The following is a 17472-nucleotide window of genomic DNA, read 5'->3' as shown; positions in this document are numbered from 1 at the left end:
GGTGACGCACTTCCGGCAGGGCCGAGTTCTCTCCCGGAAACGACCGTGATCCCTACCCCGGGGCGGCTCGCGGCTGGTGGGCAGGTTCGGCATGCTACTCCTCGCCAACGCCGGCGCCAGGCCGTTGCGCGCTGCGGCGCGAGCGGGTGAGTGTTCGCTCCGCGCGAGCCCCGGCTGCCTTGGGAACCGTGTGGGGTGCTCTGCTCAGTTGCGGACGCCGGGGGCGCTCCGGGCGGGAGGGGAGTCCAGCCTCCGACCGGGGGTCGCGGGCACAGTGTGTGCCTGCGCCTGGTGTGCGTGCAGCGGACCGTAGTCCCCTTTCCTAAGCTTCGGGCGAGGTTTCGGGTTAACGAAGCCACGTTGAAAGCGCTCAGGCTGCCGTGCACGTGTAAATACTGAGATTTTTTTAATGGGCCCCGTTTAATGATGTGTTTTTCGCAGTCAGTCCCTGCTTTTGGGGAGGAAAACACTTCAGCTCCGGGAAAGAGCCGGTAGAAAACAGCCCGGCGACTCCAATGCTGCAGCATCTTGTGTACAAAATCAAGTCGACGGGCCCCATCACTGTGGCCGAGTACATGAAGGAGGTCTTGACCAACCCAGTTAAGGTATGCGGGTCGGGGAGCCCGAGGCCCGGGCCCGCGCTGGCAGATTGGCGAGGCGTGAGCCGGGAGGGGTGCGCGCAGACCGGAGCCCGAGCGTCTTCAGCCCCGCCCGCCCGCCGGGGTCCCTTCCCGGGGAAGCGCCGCCCCGCGGGACCCGGGGACCATACAGGAATGCCAGTCGGTCAGGGCTGGATCGAGTCAGCGGCAGCGCCACTGCACAGGTGCCAGGCCCAGAGGGGCCCAGGAGAGAGTGTAAGCGATTGGATGGATGAGATGAAGGATGGATGACTCCTCTGTCTGCGCTGATGGTAGATGGTGGAGTCATTTCTCTGGGGAAAGGGAATGTAGAAGGGGAGGGAAAGGTAAGAGTTCAGTCCGATGTGTGAAGTTTACCGGTCACTGGAAATAGAGCATATTCCAGATTTTTTTCTTTTTTATTAAATATATTTTATTGATTTTTTTTTTTTACGGAGAGGGAGAGGAATAGAGAGTTAGAAACATCGATGAGAGAGAAACCAAGGTACATGCCCTTGACCAGAATCGAACCCGGGACCCTTTAGTCCGCAGGCCGATGCTCTATCCACTGAGCCAAACCAGTTAGGGCTGGATTTTTTTTCTTGAGAATGGAAGGTCTGGGGCTTTACTGTTCTCGGATGAAACATTGTCACAGCTTTCTGGCCTCTATTTCCTTGCCTGCTCCGCTAAGCCGGTAGGTGAAAGCCAGTAGTCCTTTTATTTTAGAGGGTTCCCCCTTCTGCTGAGTTGAAATATGAGATCTGTGGAATTCTGGGGTTGGTTTGGCCTGTTGTTGGATGTGGAGTGGCCCATTGTCCAGCGGTTTAGGCAAGGCACTTACTTGAATTAACTGAAATTTAGCATTTTCTAACTGTGAGCATAGGCAACATCCAGTAGCATCAGTAATGCCTGTGACTTTAATTAGCATCAGTGCACATCACTGATACTGTCACATCACAACAGAGTGCTCTCAGAATGTTCGCTCATCTGTGCTTCAGAACTTTACTTACTAGGCCTTTGGCTCGATACTGTTTTTTTAATACATTTGTCAAGAAGCACATATATTACTGTGTCACACATTTATTTTTAAATATGTGTTAAGTCTTTTTCACTTGCTTTCTTTGGTAACCCTATGTGTTTTATGTCCTGTGCATTAAAAAACATTCTCTGAAGGGGTCCACCAGCTTCATTATACTACCGAGGGGTTCATAACACACACCAAAAATACACGTGCAGTGCTTACTTAGGAAGGAAGGATTGATGAATGTTCCCAAAATGAACACTCCATGGAACCAGCACCCAGGTCAAGAAACACCATGGCCAACAGGCAGGGTTACTTTGAAGCAGAAAGTGTGAGAATTTGGGGGTGGGCGGAGGGGAGGCTGGAGGGATAGATAGGGTTTTAGGAGCAGGGAGAGAGAAGGAGGGTGGAGTGTCCTGCTTTTCTACCAGTTCTGCAAAATGACTGTCACTTTCTGAAATTTAGGTAAAGATACTGTGATTATCTTATTTAGAAGAGAGAACTTTCTTACTATGTAATTGTTTATTTCATTATATACATTATATATGATTTTGGAGGCGTGTCTTAAAAATAGCCTTATTTGGCCAAAACCGGTTTGGCTCAGTGGATAGAGCGTCGGCCTGCGGACTGAAAGGTCCCGGGTTCGATTCCGGTCAAGGGCACGTACCTGGGTTGCGGGCACATCCCCAATAGATGTGCAGGAGGCAGCTGATCGATGTTTCTCTCTCATCGATGTTTCTAACTCTCTCTATCTCTCTCCCTTCCTCTCTGTAAAAAATCAATAAAATATATTTTAAAAAAATAGCCTTATTTGAAAATTAATTGTTTTTTCCATTTTCTCTCTCTCTCTCTTTTTTTTTTCTTTCCATTTTCTCTTTTTATTTAGGGATATTATGTGCACCGTGACATGCTAGGAGAAAAAGGAGATTTCATTACTTCACCTGAAATAAGTCAGATCTTCGGGGAGGTAATATCATTCTAAACTATAAAAGAAACTAATATCACAAACATTTGAAAGCAGATCAAGGTGCTTTATTTTATATAATAGTGTTTTACCGCTTTGTTTTTATGATTCCTCAAAAGTTTTAGTTTTTTAGTAGTAAATATTGAGGGAATTGAAAGGTAACAGGAAAGGAAATGGTATAATGGGCAATAAAAAGTTTATACTTTACTATAGAAAAGGGAATGTAGAGATAAGGGGGACAACAGTAAAGAGAAGGAAAAGAGATGGAGGTAAAGAAGTGAACCAGATGAAATATGAGAATGGGAGAAGGAAGAGAGACAAAAGCAAGGGTGAGGAAAGAGGTAGTCTGTACCCCAGAAAGAATTACTGGAATCAAAATGAGCTCTAAAGCCCCCAACTATAATTTAGCCATAGTTACAGTAGAAGTCTTCCTTTAAGAAACTTTGGATTCTTTTCAGGAACTCTACTTTATTTATTTCCATATAATAACCTTTCATCAATTTAGAACTAAGATATTGTACACAAGAGGATGTAGAATTCAGGTACTCAAACATATATTGCTTATGTGTAAGAGCCATGTAATTATTGAAATGATATGAAGAACTGGCATAGTTATATACATAATTATATTTCATATGTCTATTTGCTTTCAAATACTAGTACCTTTCTATGATATTCTTATCTTTGTCATGGGACTTTTTGTAGTGGAGGGTAACTTTTAACTATTTTCTCCAGTTATTAAAGCTTCCTAACTAGTATGTGTTGTAACAGTCCCAGTGAATTTTCCTGTGTGTGCAACTATGTGGATATATTAAACACATATGGTTGTTTGCAAACATTTTGCTTTCTGGCATAAAGTGTGTATTTGCATGGAGTTTAATGTTGTGGTATACTTTGATACTTTATAATACTTTAATGTAAGTTTTTTCTTGTCACAGCTGCTAGGGATATGGTTTATTAGCGAATGGATGGCCACTGGGAAAAGTGCAACTTTCCAGCTGGTGGAACTGGGTCCAGGTCGGGGTACCCTTGCAGGAGATATTTTGAGGGTAGGTATAAAGGAGTGTCTTAAAGTCTCATGTATGTGATTCTTACTGCTTTTGACTGAGTTTGCAAACTTTGTTGATTTTCTTGGCTTTCAGTCCTCCTATTTCCTTAATCTCATATTTCTTAACTAAAATATGTCAGAATAATACAGTGAGTGATTATTGTCTGTTCTATGGTAAAATATGGGGGTGGGGGTGAAAGTGAAAGCTACAAGTATAAAACATTTAGAAGACATTATGGGAGATCATATTTGTCTTCTGAGTAGGGAAAAAGTTTTTAAATTATATATAAAGCAGAACCCATAAAGGAAAATGTTAATAATTTCCACTACATTAAAATTAAGAACTTTTTGTTCTTTAAAGAAACTAGAAAGTTTTTGTTCTTCAAAGACACCATAGAGTGGTGAGACAAACCATAAGTTAGAGAAGTTATTTGCAACACATATAACCAACAAAGAATTATTAGTCTTCAAAGTCAATAAGGTGAAAGATAACTTACTAGAAAAACGGGGCGGAATATGTGAATAGGGCCATCGTGAAACAGAAAACCCAAATGGCCAATCCTAACAGAAGGATGCTCAGACTCATTGGTAGTCAGGAAAATGAGTTTAAATTGATGAGACAGTCCTGGTTGGTGTGGCTCATTTGGTTGGAGCTTTGTCCCATACACCAAAAGGTCATGGGTTCGATTCCCAGTTAGGGCACATGACTACGTTTCAGGTTCAATCCCAGTTGGGGTGTGTACAGGAGGCATTAATTGATGTTTATCTCTCACATCAATGTCTGTCTGTATGTCTGTCTCTCTCCCTCTCCTCCCCTCCTCTCTCTAAAATCAATAAGCATGTCCTTGAGTGAGGATAAAAATATATGTATGATACCACTATATCCTCAGAAAAAGTAAGTCTGACAACACCAAGTGTTGGTGAAGATGGGGAAATCTTTTATTTTTATTTGTTAATCACAATTCTAAATTTTATCATTAGGAAACCAAATTCTATACCAGTGGTTCTCAACCTTCCTAATGCTGCGACCCTTTAATACAGTTCCTCATGTTGTGGTGACCCCTAACCATAAAATTATTTTCGTTGCTACTTCATAACTGTAATTTTGCTACTGTTATGAATCGTAATGTAAATACCTGATATGCAGGATGTATTTTCATTGTTACAAATTGAACATAATTAAAGCATAGTGATTAATCACAAAAACAATACGTAATTATATATGTGTTTTCCGATGGTCTTAGGCGACCCCTGTGAAAGGGTTATTCGACCCCCAAAGGGGTCGCGACCTACAGGTTGGCCACCCACAGGTTGAGAACCGCTGTTTTATACTGTTCCTTTTTTTTTTTTTTAAATATATTTTTTATTGACTTTTTTACAGAGAGGCGGGGGGAGGAATAGAGAGTTAGAAACATCCATGAGAGAGAAACATCAATCATCTGCCTCCTGCACATTCCCTACTGGGGATGTGCCCGCAACCAAGGTACATGCCCTTGACCAGAATCAAACCTGGGACCGTTCAGTCCATAGGCCGATGGTCTATCCACTGAGCCAAACCGGTTCGGGCTATTCCTTTTTTATATACCCTATCTATAAAAATAAAAGCATAATATGCTAATTAGACCGGACAGCCGAACAGCCTTCCGATGTCCTTCCTGATGACCTTCCAGCGGAAGCTGGGGCTGTGAGGGCCAAGCCCGTTGCACAAATTTCATGCTACGGCCCTCTAGTGTTTAATAACTCTAATAGGTTATGATTCTTATAGACTGCTCGAGAGTGGCTGTGTAAGGAACAAATTTTTCTGGAACCAATTATTACTTATACTATGACGAGCAAATTATTGAGGTCAGTGGTTAGAAAAACGAAACTCAGCCCATTGTATTTTGCCAAATTTTCTTCTTTTTTTATTTAGGTGTTTAGTCAGCTTGGATCTGTGCTGAAAAAGTGTGACATTTCAATACATCTAGTAGAGGTGAGCCAAAAATTAAGTGAGATTCAAGCATTAACTCTGACCGAAGAGAAGGTCCCATTAGAGCGAGATGCTGAATCCTCAGTATACATGAAAGGTGTTACTAAGTCTGGGATTCCAATTTCCTGGTACCGAGATCTGCAGGATGTTCCAAAAGGTAATGATTTTCCATAGTCTAATGAGAGAATTTTGATCACAACCCCTCACAGTAGTGAAAGAATTAGGCATTTTTTGTTAATGTTGAGAAGAACCAATTTGTTATCTTACATATGCTTAAACATTTTTTTCTTCTTCCACTTTTAAATAGAGCACAGCTTTTATGTTGCACATGAATTTTTTGACGTCCTTCCTGTGCATAAGTTTCAGGTATGATGGAAAACAGGACATGTTTGTAATTGAATAACAAAGGACCTTGTGTTGTAAGAATAAATATTTGCGGTATTTAATTATTCAGTATATAAACATTACTTGTTGAAGTTAGCGATATTTGGAATTTCTTATGACTAAATAATTGAAAAGCAAAAATGAAATATTAAGTAGAATTCTTAATTCTCGTAGTATAATTATTAAAGAATTCTTAATTCTCCTGAGATAAAGATGCATGAGAGTATAAGATGCTAAATGGCTATAGTACAGTAAAAATTACTTTTTAGCAAATATTTTTAAATCTCAAAGATTAGAATTTATCTTTATTCTTCCTATGAGAAGATTTAAGATTTGGTAGTAATGTATGTGTACTGATAACTTCTAAGGCTAAGAGTCTGTATCATATAGCAATTTATTAGCAAAAGCTTCTGATTGGTGTTCCTAAGTCTGTTTTCCATTTTGGGGCACTTTCTAGGGTGCTTATTTCGTCTTCTACAGCTCTACCTCATATCTAAACAACATTAATAGTTTGTATCTATCAGTCTACTCATTATTTAGAAGAAATGAAGTAAAGCCTTGAAATAATTTTAAGTGGTAAAAGTGGTCTGTAAATATTATCTATGTTATACATAGTAAGAGGAGAAAACCAATAGTACTTTTTGCTGGTGACAGTTTTGAGAACAGACTTGCAAAAATTCGTTTTTATGCGTTATTTTGTGTTTAGAAAACCCCACAAGGATGGCGAGAAGTACTCATTGATATTGATCCACAAGTTTCTGATAAACTGAGGTTTGTTTTGGCGCCTTGTGCCACCCCAGCAGAAGCCTTCATACAAGTAGGAATAAGTTTATTTTTCTTCTGAGTTTATTACCAATCAAGTCTTACTTTCTGAGTTTCTATTTTAGAGTTCCTTTATAGGGGGAAGTAGTTGCTTGCAACACGTGAGGTGCTTTTTATTAACAGTGAACAGTGCAGAGAGGCTATAGTCGGGAGAGTGGGTTAAAATCATTTCTTAGCTATGTGACCTTTACTGTTACACAATTACAGATAAAGTTAGTAAGCATTTGTCTCGTATTTTCTCCGTTTTACCTGTAAAATGTGTACAATATTGTCTCTTGATGGAAGGGTTCAATGCCTGTGTAAACAAATGTAATACAGTGTAAAGTAACAACAATGACAGTATTTATTGAGTACTTTGTATGTATTACTCTGTATTATCTCACTTAACTCTCAAACAAATCCAGTGCTAGGTAGAGAGTGCCTTTTTTCTCTGATTCTAGATCGCCAGAATGGTATTTTACTACTGTTTTCTCTTGACTCTAGGAATAACCACAGGAGCCCATCTTAGGGTTATGCTTGAAGATTCAAAAAGTCCTGTACTTCTCAGGAATGTTTGGGCTCTAGATAGCCTGTTTTAGTTTATTTTTCCCAGTTCAGAAAAAATATTTCTACTTTTTGGACCATAACTAAGACCTTCTAACTCAGAAGTTACCAGTTTTAAAAGCACAATATCTTTTAAACATGAATTTATGAATTAAGTTGTTTATTGTTTTATTTTTGAAAAGCATAAGTAAGTGAAAATATCAGCCTAAATGCTTGTGAACATTTCTATTTTTTTCATTTTCTGGCTGCTTAATTTTACCTGAGCGAGAAACAAATTCATAAAGCTACTAAGAGCCAAGCTCCTGGCACTGGGAGTCGTTATTCTTTTTAATTCTTGACTTAAGTAGTATTCACTTATGAGAGAGAGTGATTTTCCTCTCATTTGAATGGGGCAAATGATAATAGAGTCTGTCATCTTGGAGAGCAGGCTGAGATAGTAAGAATGTCATTGTGGTACACTGAGATGTGTCAGCTTAGCCTGAGGTAACTAACCTCATGTTTTTATAATTAAGTCACAATAATTTATTTAATAGCACTGGGGCAAAACAAAATATCTAAATAAACAAGAAAAAAGAACAAAGCAAAAGAAAAAAGCAGGGGGGTAAGTGGTTCATTGTTTCATGTAATCCTCACGGAAGACCTGGCACATAATGTGATGAGGAGCGGACTCCAAGAGTAACTGATTTCTAGCAAGCAGGAGGAGGAGCTGAGACTCAGAAGCTAGTTTGTCTGACTTTGTACCTATTAGACCTGTGCCGTTACAGGCAGAAACATCAGGGTCAATACTTCATTTCTAATAGGGTGTTAGGAGGGGCAAGAGTTAGTGTATGTTTTACTAATGAAGAAAAAGAAATTTTTCATTATCTCAGGAATTAGTGAAACTTCATATTTACTAGTCAAACTAATGAGTATTAATTTTGTCATTTCACTTTTTAAGCTAATATGCACTTATTGAGGACCCTTTTGTTAATACCTGAACATCTTGGGAAATTAAGGCCCCGGGTGCATTGGCACTAGTTCATAAGCTGATGTTTCTAGATATAGAGCTTATCATTGGGATGCCTGTAGCCACAACAGAGGCATCATCATATACTTGTTTATAGAAATATCTTTGTAAACTTAGTGGACGGCATTAAAGAACCAAAGAGTTTTGTATAACAAAGAGGATGACTTGGGAAAAGTTGAGTGTACAGAACATATTCATATTGAGAACAAATTTTTTAATTTTGTTTTAATGCTTTAAGTATTACAAAGAGTATTATATATGTCTCCTTTTTTTTTTCCCCTTGACCATCCCCTGGCCTCCCATACCCCCCAGTGTCTTGTGTCCATTGGTTATGCTTATATGCATGCATACAAGTCCTTCGGTTGATCTCTTACACCCCCCCCCCCCCTCCAACCCTCCCTGGCCTTCCTGCTGTAGTTTGACAGTTTGAGAACAAATTTATTTTTATTGTAAATAAGAAATGCTCATTGTAGAAAAACCTGCAAATACAGAAAACCTGAAAAACAAAGGAATCAGTTCTTTTGAATGATGTGTTTTCTTCCAACTGTTCCTACTAGCATGATGAGACAAGGGATCATGTGGAAGTGTGTCCCGAGGCTGGTGTTATTATTCAGGAACTTTCTCAACGTATTGCTCTTACTGGAGGTGCTGCCCTGATCGCTGATTACGGTCATGATGGGACTAAGACAGATACCTTCAGAGTATGTATAATTCAGTAACATGACTTGTCAGAACTTAATTGGTATGATTTACTTAGTTATCAATTGTTAGTTTTGAAGCTCATTTAAGATCTTTATCTTTGGTTTCTATAGTGCTTCACACTGTTGTATTACATTATTTCATAATTAATATTAATTCATATTATAATTACTTTTAACTCTAGATCTTATTCCTAAGCCTAACTCCACTGTCCAACTTTCCTTTGAACAGGGTCTGAATTGTCTACATTCTTCCTTAAGTTGCAGAACCTAGGTCTGCATAGATCCTACTAAGCATCTAAATATACAATTGGAAAATTTTGCCTGAAGTTTTTTTAATATTCTACCCCTCCTTCATTTAAAGAAATAATTTGGTACTTTGCAGATTTGATCTAGCTACTGTAATCATTCAAACTTTTCCGATAAGATTTGCACTATTTTTTTTCTTCTCCAGGTGTATTTTTTTCTTCTCCCTAAACATCTGTTCTTAAATTCTTTGAATATGATCAGTTATGTTCAATTTACTTTAATTGAAATATATTTAACTAGATGCTATTAGTCATTTTCTAACTCTCTGGTTCTCAATTTCTAACTTTATTGCATCTAAGGAAAGCCTGGATAGTGTATTAGAAATGCTGATTTCCTAGCTTTACCTCCAGGATTCTGATTCAGTAGGTCTGGTAACATATTCTCAGGTGGTTTTGAGGCACCTAGTTGATGGTTAGACTTTGTAAAACACTATCTAGGTTCTGGTAACCTGGATTCATCCGGAGGATTAATGAGATCTCCTCTGTTCGTGGGCAGTCATGAAAACGTTAATTGTTAAGGATAGCAGCATCTTCAGGCGCTCCCAACACTGTGCTTTATACTGGGTTTTCCACATAGAAAATGGTGCTACTGCATTAACAGTGTGTAAACCACTGACTTAAGCTATATTTTCAACAGTTGTTATATAAAATGTACTAAAATCATAGCACTTTTTTAATCTTGATAATAGCATAAAAGGACAAAAACTTATTATTTTAAAAATTATGTTCAAGGGGTTTTGTGGCCACAAGCTTCATGATGTCTTAATTGCCCCAGGAACAGCCGACCTAACAGCTGACGTGGACTTCAGTTATTTGCGCAGAATGGCACAGGGAACAGTGGCTTCTCTGGGTCCAATAAAACAACAAATGTTTTTAAAAAATATGGGCATTGATGTCCGGCTAAAGGTAACGGTTTATTTCCATATTAAATATTTTAATTTCACAGTATTTCCAACAAACAGTTAAAAAGTTTACCTGGCCTAAATGTTCTTGTAGCCAGCCAGTCTTTTCAGCGGCATAGGATTTAGTTTAACCAGGTGGCCTGGGGGCGGAGCAGCCTTCTTTTCATGCATCTCCATAAGGGGTAGAATTAAGGTTTTCAAGTAGTGTTCATGTTCACTAAGAAAACCGCAATTATGAGTATGAATGTTATAACTGTTCTGAGGACATTTTTACTCTTCATTGTAGCTCAGTCCATCTGGGAATATCTGTTAAACATACAAATTTATAGGTTTGTGTCAAAGCAACCTATGTTTTCAGTAAGTACCCCATGATTTTGAGGCAGGTAGTCAGAAATAACTTTTTAAACACTGCTTTATTGAATAGCTAATAGTCATTATTACTACGTATAACTGGGAACCCCCCCTCCCCTTTTTTTTTTTTTTACTAAGAAATTATTTTCTTTTCAGGTTCTTCTAGATAAATCCACTGAGCCATCACTGAGGCAGCAGTTACTTCAGGGGTATGATATGTTAATGAATCCTAAGAAGATGGGAGAACGATTTAACTTTTTTGCCTTGCTGCCTCATCAGAGACTTCATGCTAGAAGCCATGAGATAAATGCAAATCAGTCAAAACCTTCTCCATCACCTGTGGCTGGATTTAGTGAACTTACTTGGCAGTGATATTTCAGTTTGGCCTTTTAGTCCCCAAGTCTACCTAAGAAACTAAAATAAAGGAAACGAATTTCATATATCAAAGGTAAAAGTATTTTATTTCTTCACAGCCAATAAAAACAGCCCATCTTATATACAACTAATGCCCTGGTGCACAGATTCATGCACATATTAATTAAAAGGTGGCTGGTGGGGCGGGACTGGGTGACAGGGGCCAGACACGCCCTGGAGCCAACCTCCCATGGTCCCTCCCCGGTCAGCTGTACCTGGAGCAGTGCCGTGGCTAAAAGGGCACCTGGGGAGTGAGTGGGGTCCCTCGGCCTGGCCTGCAGGGATCAGGCCAAAAACTGGTTCTCCGACATCCCCCCGAGGGGTCCCACGTTGTGAGAGGGCGGTTCTTGGGTTACGCACCCCTGAATCAGGCTCCTTCCTCTCTGGTCCTGGGGTGTGTCACTTGAGAATTGCTGCTGCCAAGTCACCGCAGCTCGGCAGCTCCTGTGTTGAGCATCTGCCCCCTGGGGATCATTGCGTGTCATAGCTACCAGTCAGATGGTCGGACGGTCGCTTAGCCTTTTATATGTATAGATACTACTAAATGTTCATCTTTTTTTTTTCTTTGTTAATCATTACCCAAGGATATTTTTCCATTTATTTTTTGAGAGTGGAAGGGAGGAGAGAGAAAAATCAATGTAAGAGAGATTGATTGGTTGCCTCCTGCACGTGCCCCAACCAGGCCAGGGATTGAGCCTGCAACCGAGCTATGTGCCCTTGACAAGAATCAAACCTGGGACCCTTCAGTTCATGGGCCGAGGCTTATCCACTGAGCCAAACCATCTAGGGCTAAACGTTAATCATTTAAAGTTATTTTATTTTTAAAAAAATAATTTTTATTGATTTCAGAGAAGGGAGATAGAAACATCAATGATGAGAATCATTGATTGGCTGCTTCCTGCATGCCCCGCCACTGGGGATCAAGCCTGCAACCCAGGCATGTGCCCTTGACTGGAATCGAACCTGGGACCCTTCAGTCCACAGGCCGATGCTCTATCCACTGAGCCAAACCAGCTAGGTCTAAACGTTAATCTTTTAAAGTTATTTTAACTCTGGGAGCAAATAAGTGTTCTTATGTGTGAAACTGAGTGTCCTTTAGTAAATAAAGCTAGTTGCTATATTTTTATTTTATTTCAAAAAGTAAACATGAACACTGATTGGAAAACTGGAAACAACCTAAATGGCCATTTACAGGTGACTGATTAAATAGAACTATGTATTATGTTTTTAAATGATGTAGAGTGGTATGTTCTGACATGGAAAGATCTCTAAGATAGAAGTGGAAAGAGTAGGGTGCAAAATGTTTTATAGTTATGAGTCCATTTTTGTTGGAGAAAAGCTACATTTAAAGAAATGCTTATAAGTAATTCCATAGAAATGAGTATTTTAGTACAGATAGGTTGTTTTTTGTTCTGTGTTACTTACTTGTATATAAGAAGGAAAGGACGCTCAATAATCACTATTAAATTTCCCAATCTGGAAGAGGGTCTTAGAGGTGGAAAGAGCATTTTCCTTTGTTCTCCTTTGAAGTATTTGGATTTTTTACCACAGGCTTCTGGGAATTTTATAATTAAAAATAAAATTAGATTTTAAAAAGTTTAAAAATCACAGTAAAACTAGTAAACATTTAAAATGTGAGTTAAATGTAGACTATCTAGGAGGTATAAGTTTCCAAATTGAGCTAATTCTCCCTTATTTTCAGATAAATGTCAAGTTTTAGTTTTACTAAGTTCTCATGTTTTAGTTCACAGAACTTTTATTTTTATTTCTTTTTAAATATATTTTATTGATTTTTTACAGCGAGGAAGGGAGAGGGATAGAGAGTTAGATGAGAGAAATTGATCAGCTGCCTCCTGCACAGCCCCCACTGGGGATGGGCCCACAACCAAGGTACGTGCCCTTGACCGGAATCGAACCTGGGACCCTTCAGTCTGCAGGCCGACGCTCTATCCAGTGAGCCAAACCAGTCAGGGCAGAACTTTTATTTATTTATTTATTATTTATTTATTTTTTAAAAATATATTTGATTTTTTACAGAGAGGAAGGGAGATAGAGAGTCAGAAACATCAATGAGAGAGAAACATCGATCAGCTGCCTCCTGCACATCTCCTACTGGGGATGTGCCCGCAACCCAGGTACATGCCCTTGACCGGAATCGAACCTGGGACCCCCCAGTCCGCAGGCCGACGCTCTATCCACTGAGCCAAACCGGTTTTGGCCAGAACTTTTGTATTAATACCAGACATACGGGCATTCTGAAACATTGCTATTTTAGCAACACAAATTTACAGGTGAGATTAAAGGAAAAGGATATTAGGTATGTGTCTTGAACTATATTGGAGTTCACTGGCAGTGATGAACTGTTGCTTTTTATTGCTTCTTTGGCTTAACTGAGAATAGGATTAGCATTCTGTGTGTCACTCTAAAGTAAAGGAACATGGAGGCCTTATTTTTTCAGATACTATCCAGCCTTGGGCCATTCTTAGCCACCCTTATTCTATTTCCATGATATTTCCCCTCAAAGTCTTAGTTGGGACAATTTTGTGAAGGTAAGAAAGCCTATGGAAAACTGAAAACAACCGAAATGGCCATTTAATAGGAGAGTCAGGCAATGCTTTATATCTTAAAACCTAGGAAATTCACTTTGGTATTAGGTGTATGTTCAAGTCTTCTGGCAGCTGCAGTAGTGGATTATTTAATAGTAGTGCCTAAAAAAATGTATTGTTATAATTATTGACTTTAATTCCAAGAAATGAGACCTCTAATTACCTCAAATTGCATATCAATTTATAATAATGAGTTATTTTTTTATTTTAGGCAGTTAAAAAAAATCATTGTTCTTAAATATAGCATTAGTTCCATTTACAAATACTATTTCCAAAATAGTTCTCTTACCAAAGCCTGGGAAAATAACACAACCAAATAAAATTTTCTTTGGATATCTCGACCAGAGATAGGCTCAGGTTTTCACATGGAAAAGTATGGTGATATGGAAATACATTTTATTATTAAGCTTTTTTGAGGATATTTACAAAGAGTGGGATGTAACAAAAAATATAAAAATGTACTGAACAGTGCCATTATAGACTATTTTGTACATTATCAAATGTTTCTCACAATTATTTTTTATACAAACAACTTGATTTCAAGACAAAAAAAAGGTTATGCAGGTTATACAGTATCTGGAGTAATTACTCAACTCCAAATTATCTGACAGTGCCTTTACAAATTAGAAAACTTCCTAGGCATTCAACGACGAAAAGAGTGCAATAATTTCATGGCTTGTAACGTTTGATTATATAAGCATAGCAAACAAACACCATTCCAGTTAATTTTCACCTTATGTAGTAAAACCATAATAGGATGCCTACTGACTTAGAATTATTCCCTTTTAGCACAGTGATATAAACAGACTTACTTTGGAGAAATTTAGGGAAGTCATCTATCCTAGGGAAAACACATTTGAGTTTTAAAACTCCTGTGAGAATGAAATACTGAGAGATGTGGACTGTCTCCTGGAGACCTTTATGGGGAAGCAGTATAACAAAACAGTCTGAAGGGTAAGAGGGACTCCAGAGCCACACTGGGTTCAAATACTAACTGTGTGAACATCAGCAGCTAGTTAATCTCCCTGTGCCTCAATTTCCTTGTTTGTGAGATGGGGTTCATTATGCACTTAGCTCATGACTGTTTTGAGTGTAAAAAGAGCTCAGAACATATCAACAGTACATGCTTGCTACTCAGAGATTGTGAAAAGTTCTCCGAGTCTTTGTTAAAAGAGGAACAATCTTTTCCTTTGCTACCTCTAGTTCAGTGGGCAGTGACAATGAACACTTTTATAGTTTTTAGCTTATTGACTATGTTCATATATAACATCTTCAAAACAACACCATGAGGAAGATAGAGGCAAGAATTGGGAACTTCATTTTGTAGGTTGAGGAACTCGAGGCTCAGATTGTCACCTGGCCAGGCCAACACAGCTAATACAGGGAACCAAGACTTATAAGACTTAAACCCAGATCTGCTAATTACACATCTCTTGCTCTTTTTGGAGGGAAAAAAGTTTACAATGATTACTGAAGAGTGGAGAAACAAAAAGCCATAGATTTTATAAGTCCCAGATATAAATTTTTTTTGGAGGGAAAACTATAAGTAACTCTTAAAAAGCTATGAAAAAGTCTAACTTCTTAAATCACATAGCTGAGTAGAAAAAAATTTATTTAGCTGGCTGCTGGAGCTGAAATGTTTTAAAAATACTTATCCTTTCATTTGCTCTGCTGATCATAGAGTCCTACCCTTCTAAGGGTTTTATGCTCAACCCAAACAGTTTAAAATAACTGATTTAAAAACATTCTAGACATCTGTACAGCCTTCCAATAACCTAAGGGAAGGAAAAAAAGGACACTGTTTGCTATTCTTTCCTACAGTTTTAACTGACCCTGCACTGGTGTTACTTTTAGTAGATATTAATTTCCTCCCTCAAATTATTCAACCCTGTGTTAAGATATATATTTATATTTTAGGTCTATACCCATTAAATGCTGGAATCTAATTGTGGCATCATAGTGGTGTCAGTGAGAACATTATTTATTAGTAGCAGAGTTGAGCTATGAGAAGACATACATCGTAACTCATCACCCAGATCAGCAGTTCCTGGTTTTGTAACATCAGTTGTCCAAAATTATCTTAGAGGCTATTGTAACAAAAGGTGACAACTTAATCTTTATGTTGTAGAGAGCATATTCAGAGTTTCAACTCCAAAACAGAGTTTGGAATCCTGATTGACCTAAAAAAGAAAGGTAAAATAATCCAGCGTTCCTTTTTAAGGCAGATATAAAAAACATTTCAATCCCTCTAGGGTCAGTTAAATAAATGTTTAAAGTCTTTATAGGAAATCATATGCCAGCAGCCTCTCTGATACCTCTTTAAATTTAATTGTTTAGTAATCAACCTTGTAACTCTTATATGTTTTGGTCAAGCTATGTAATAACTGGATCTTAGCTTGCCATCTGTCCCCTTTCTTGAAAATAATATAAGAACAGGAAAGGGAAGATAAATTAAGTGCCACTATTGTACTAAAGTGAAGGATTAGGGGAAAAAAAATACAAAAACCAGTTATTTCTTATGCTATAAAAATTTATGAAAACTTCATCTTGGTGTCATTATGTGTCTTTATCACTGTTTCCCCTCTTGTACCTACTCATTATGAACTACAGTATTGGTGTCACTGATTCCTTATCGTATTTCCTCATGTCTTTGCATCCTTGCAGATGACAGCCTCCAAAGAACAACAGTTGTGCAGCAAAATATCTGTCCATAAAATGAAATCGTTCCTTACTGAAGTTAGCTCATTGATAATTAAGGATCTTCTTCCATGTCATCTGGATTGGGAGCCATGATGAAGTGCTTTGGGTATACAAGGTTGTGTGTGTACGCATGTATTTCCCAACGGGCATCATCACTTTCATGTGTAATGTAACGTTCGCCAATACGAGTTTCAAATTCTCTAAGGTCAAGCCAAGTCTGGTAGTCCTAGAAGAAAATGAAGTGACTATGAACTATAAAAGAAACAAAATCTGTCAACTTTTTTGTTTTAGTATCATCTACACTAATAAAAGAGAAACATGGTAATTGGCGTACGACCACTACCCTTTTCATTGGCTAATCAGCGAGATATGCAAATTAACTGTCAGCCAAGACAGTGGCCGGCAGCCAGGCAGCTTGAAACTAACATGAGGCTTGCTTGCCTCAGTGACGGAGGAAACCAATGTTCCCCGCCTGCGGCTGCAGGCCTCTGAGCCAGCAGTTTCAAACATTGTAACAAATACTGCCGAACTTCAGCCAGTAGTTTCGCAACATTTTAAGCAAAGGCCAGAAAGTAAGCTGGAGGCCTAAGAGCTGGAGCCAAGCCTCAAGCTAAAGCTGGCCCAGAATAAAAAAAAAAAAGGAAAAAAGGAGCGTTTGGGAGTTCAGTCACCCCCAGCCTGAAAACAGCCCTCAGCCCCTCACCCAGACTGGCCAGGCACCCCAGTGGGGACCCCCACCCTGATCCAGGACACCCTTCAGGGCAAACGAGCCGCCCTACCCATGCACCAGGCCTCTACCCTATATAGTAAAAGGGTAATATGCCTCCCAGCACCAGGATCAGCGAAGCCAAGAGGCCTCCGGGCACCGGGATCAGCATGACAGTGGGCAGCGCCCAAACACCCTGATCGGCCCTGCTTTGTGGGTGATAGAGGGTGGCGCCCCAACCCCCCCACGGGCCCTGCTCTGTGTGTGACAGGGTAGAGCCATAACCTCCCCATCAGCCCTGCCCTGAGTGTGACAGTGGCAGCGCCCCAACCCCCTGATCGGCCCTACTCTGTGGGTGATAGAGGGCGGTGCCCCAAACCCCCCCCCGCCCCCCCACGGGCTCTGCTCTGTGT

At 39.3% G+C, this 17472-nt stretch overlaps 2 protein-coding genes across 7 annotated transcripts in view; one reads left to right on the top strand and one right to left on the bottom strand.

Moving 5' to 3' along the window:
- The first annotated feature begins 1 nt into the window (after window position 1).
- Window positions 2-16454, top strand: NDUFAF7 (NADH:ubiquinone oxidoreductase complex assembly factor 7). The gene is made up of 11 exons (XM_059660120.1): window positions 2-146; window positions 442-605; window positions 2525-2605; window positions 3541-3651; window positions 5563-5776; window positions 5927-5985; window positions 6710-6820; window positions 8932-9075; window positions 10113-10286; window positions 10790-11081; window positions 16318-16454. The coding sequence occupies exons 1-10, from the start codon at window positions 92-94 to the stop codon at window positions 11003-11005; spliced, it is 1329 nt and encodes a 442-aa protein (XP_059516103.1). The 5' UTR covers window positions 2-91; the 3' UTR covers window positions 11006-11081; window positions 16318-16454.
- Window positions 14028-17472, bottom strand: part of PRKD3 (protein kinase D3) — a 68786-nt gene continuing 65341 nt past the window's right edge. For 5 of the 6 annotated variants that reach the window (XM_059660106.1, XM_059660111.1, XM_059660107.1 and 2 more), the window contains one exon: window positions 14028-16605. In XM_059660106.1, the coding sequence (XP_059516089.1) occupies window positions 16396-16605 (210 nt within the window). In that variant the 3' untranslated portion in view covers window positions 14028-16395. The remainder of the gene's footprint in view (window positions 16606-17472) is intronic. The other variant, XM_059660110.1, reaches the window with a different exon arrangement.

The sequence above is a fragment of the Myotis daubentonii genome, chromosome 12 (genome assembly GCF_963259705.1).
Source record: "Myotis daubentonii chromosome 12, mMyoDau2.1, whole genome shotgun sequence".
NCBI classification, from domain to species: Eukaryota; Metazoa; Chordata; class Mammalia; order Chiroptera; family Vespertilionidae; genus Myotis; species Myotis daubentonii.
The sequence above is the reverse complement of the archived record's forward strand: the minus strand, read 5'-3'. Positions and strand labels throughout refer to the sequence as shown.

Bases quoted from the DNA above. Each gene is read 5' to 3' on its own strand.
- NDUFAF7 (XM_059660120.1), top strand. From the start codon at position 92: ATGCTACTCCTCGCCAACGCCGGCGCCAGGCCGTTGCGCGCTGCGGCG. The intron at 147-441 runs GTGAGTGTTCGC...TGTTTTTCGCAG, and splicing joins GCGCGCTGCGGCGCGAGCGG to TCAGTCCCTGCTTTTGGGGA. The intron at 3,652-5,562 runs GTAGGTATAAAG...TTTTTTATTTAG, and splicing joins TTGCAGGAGATATTTTGAGG to GTGTTTAGTCAGCTTGGATC.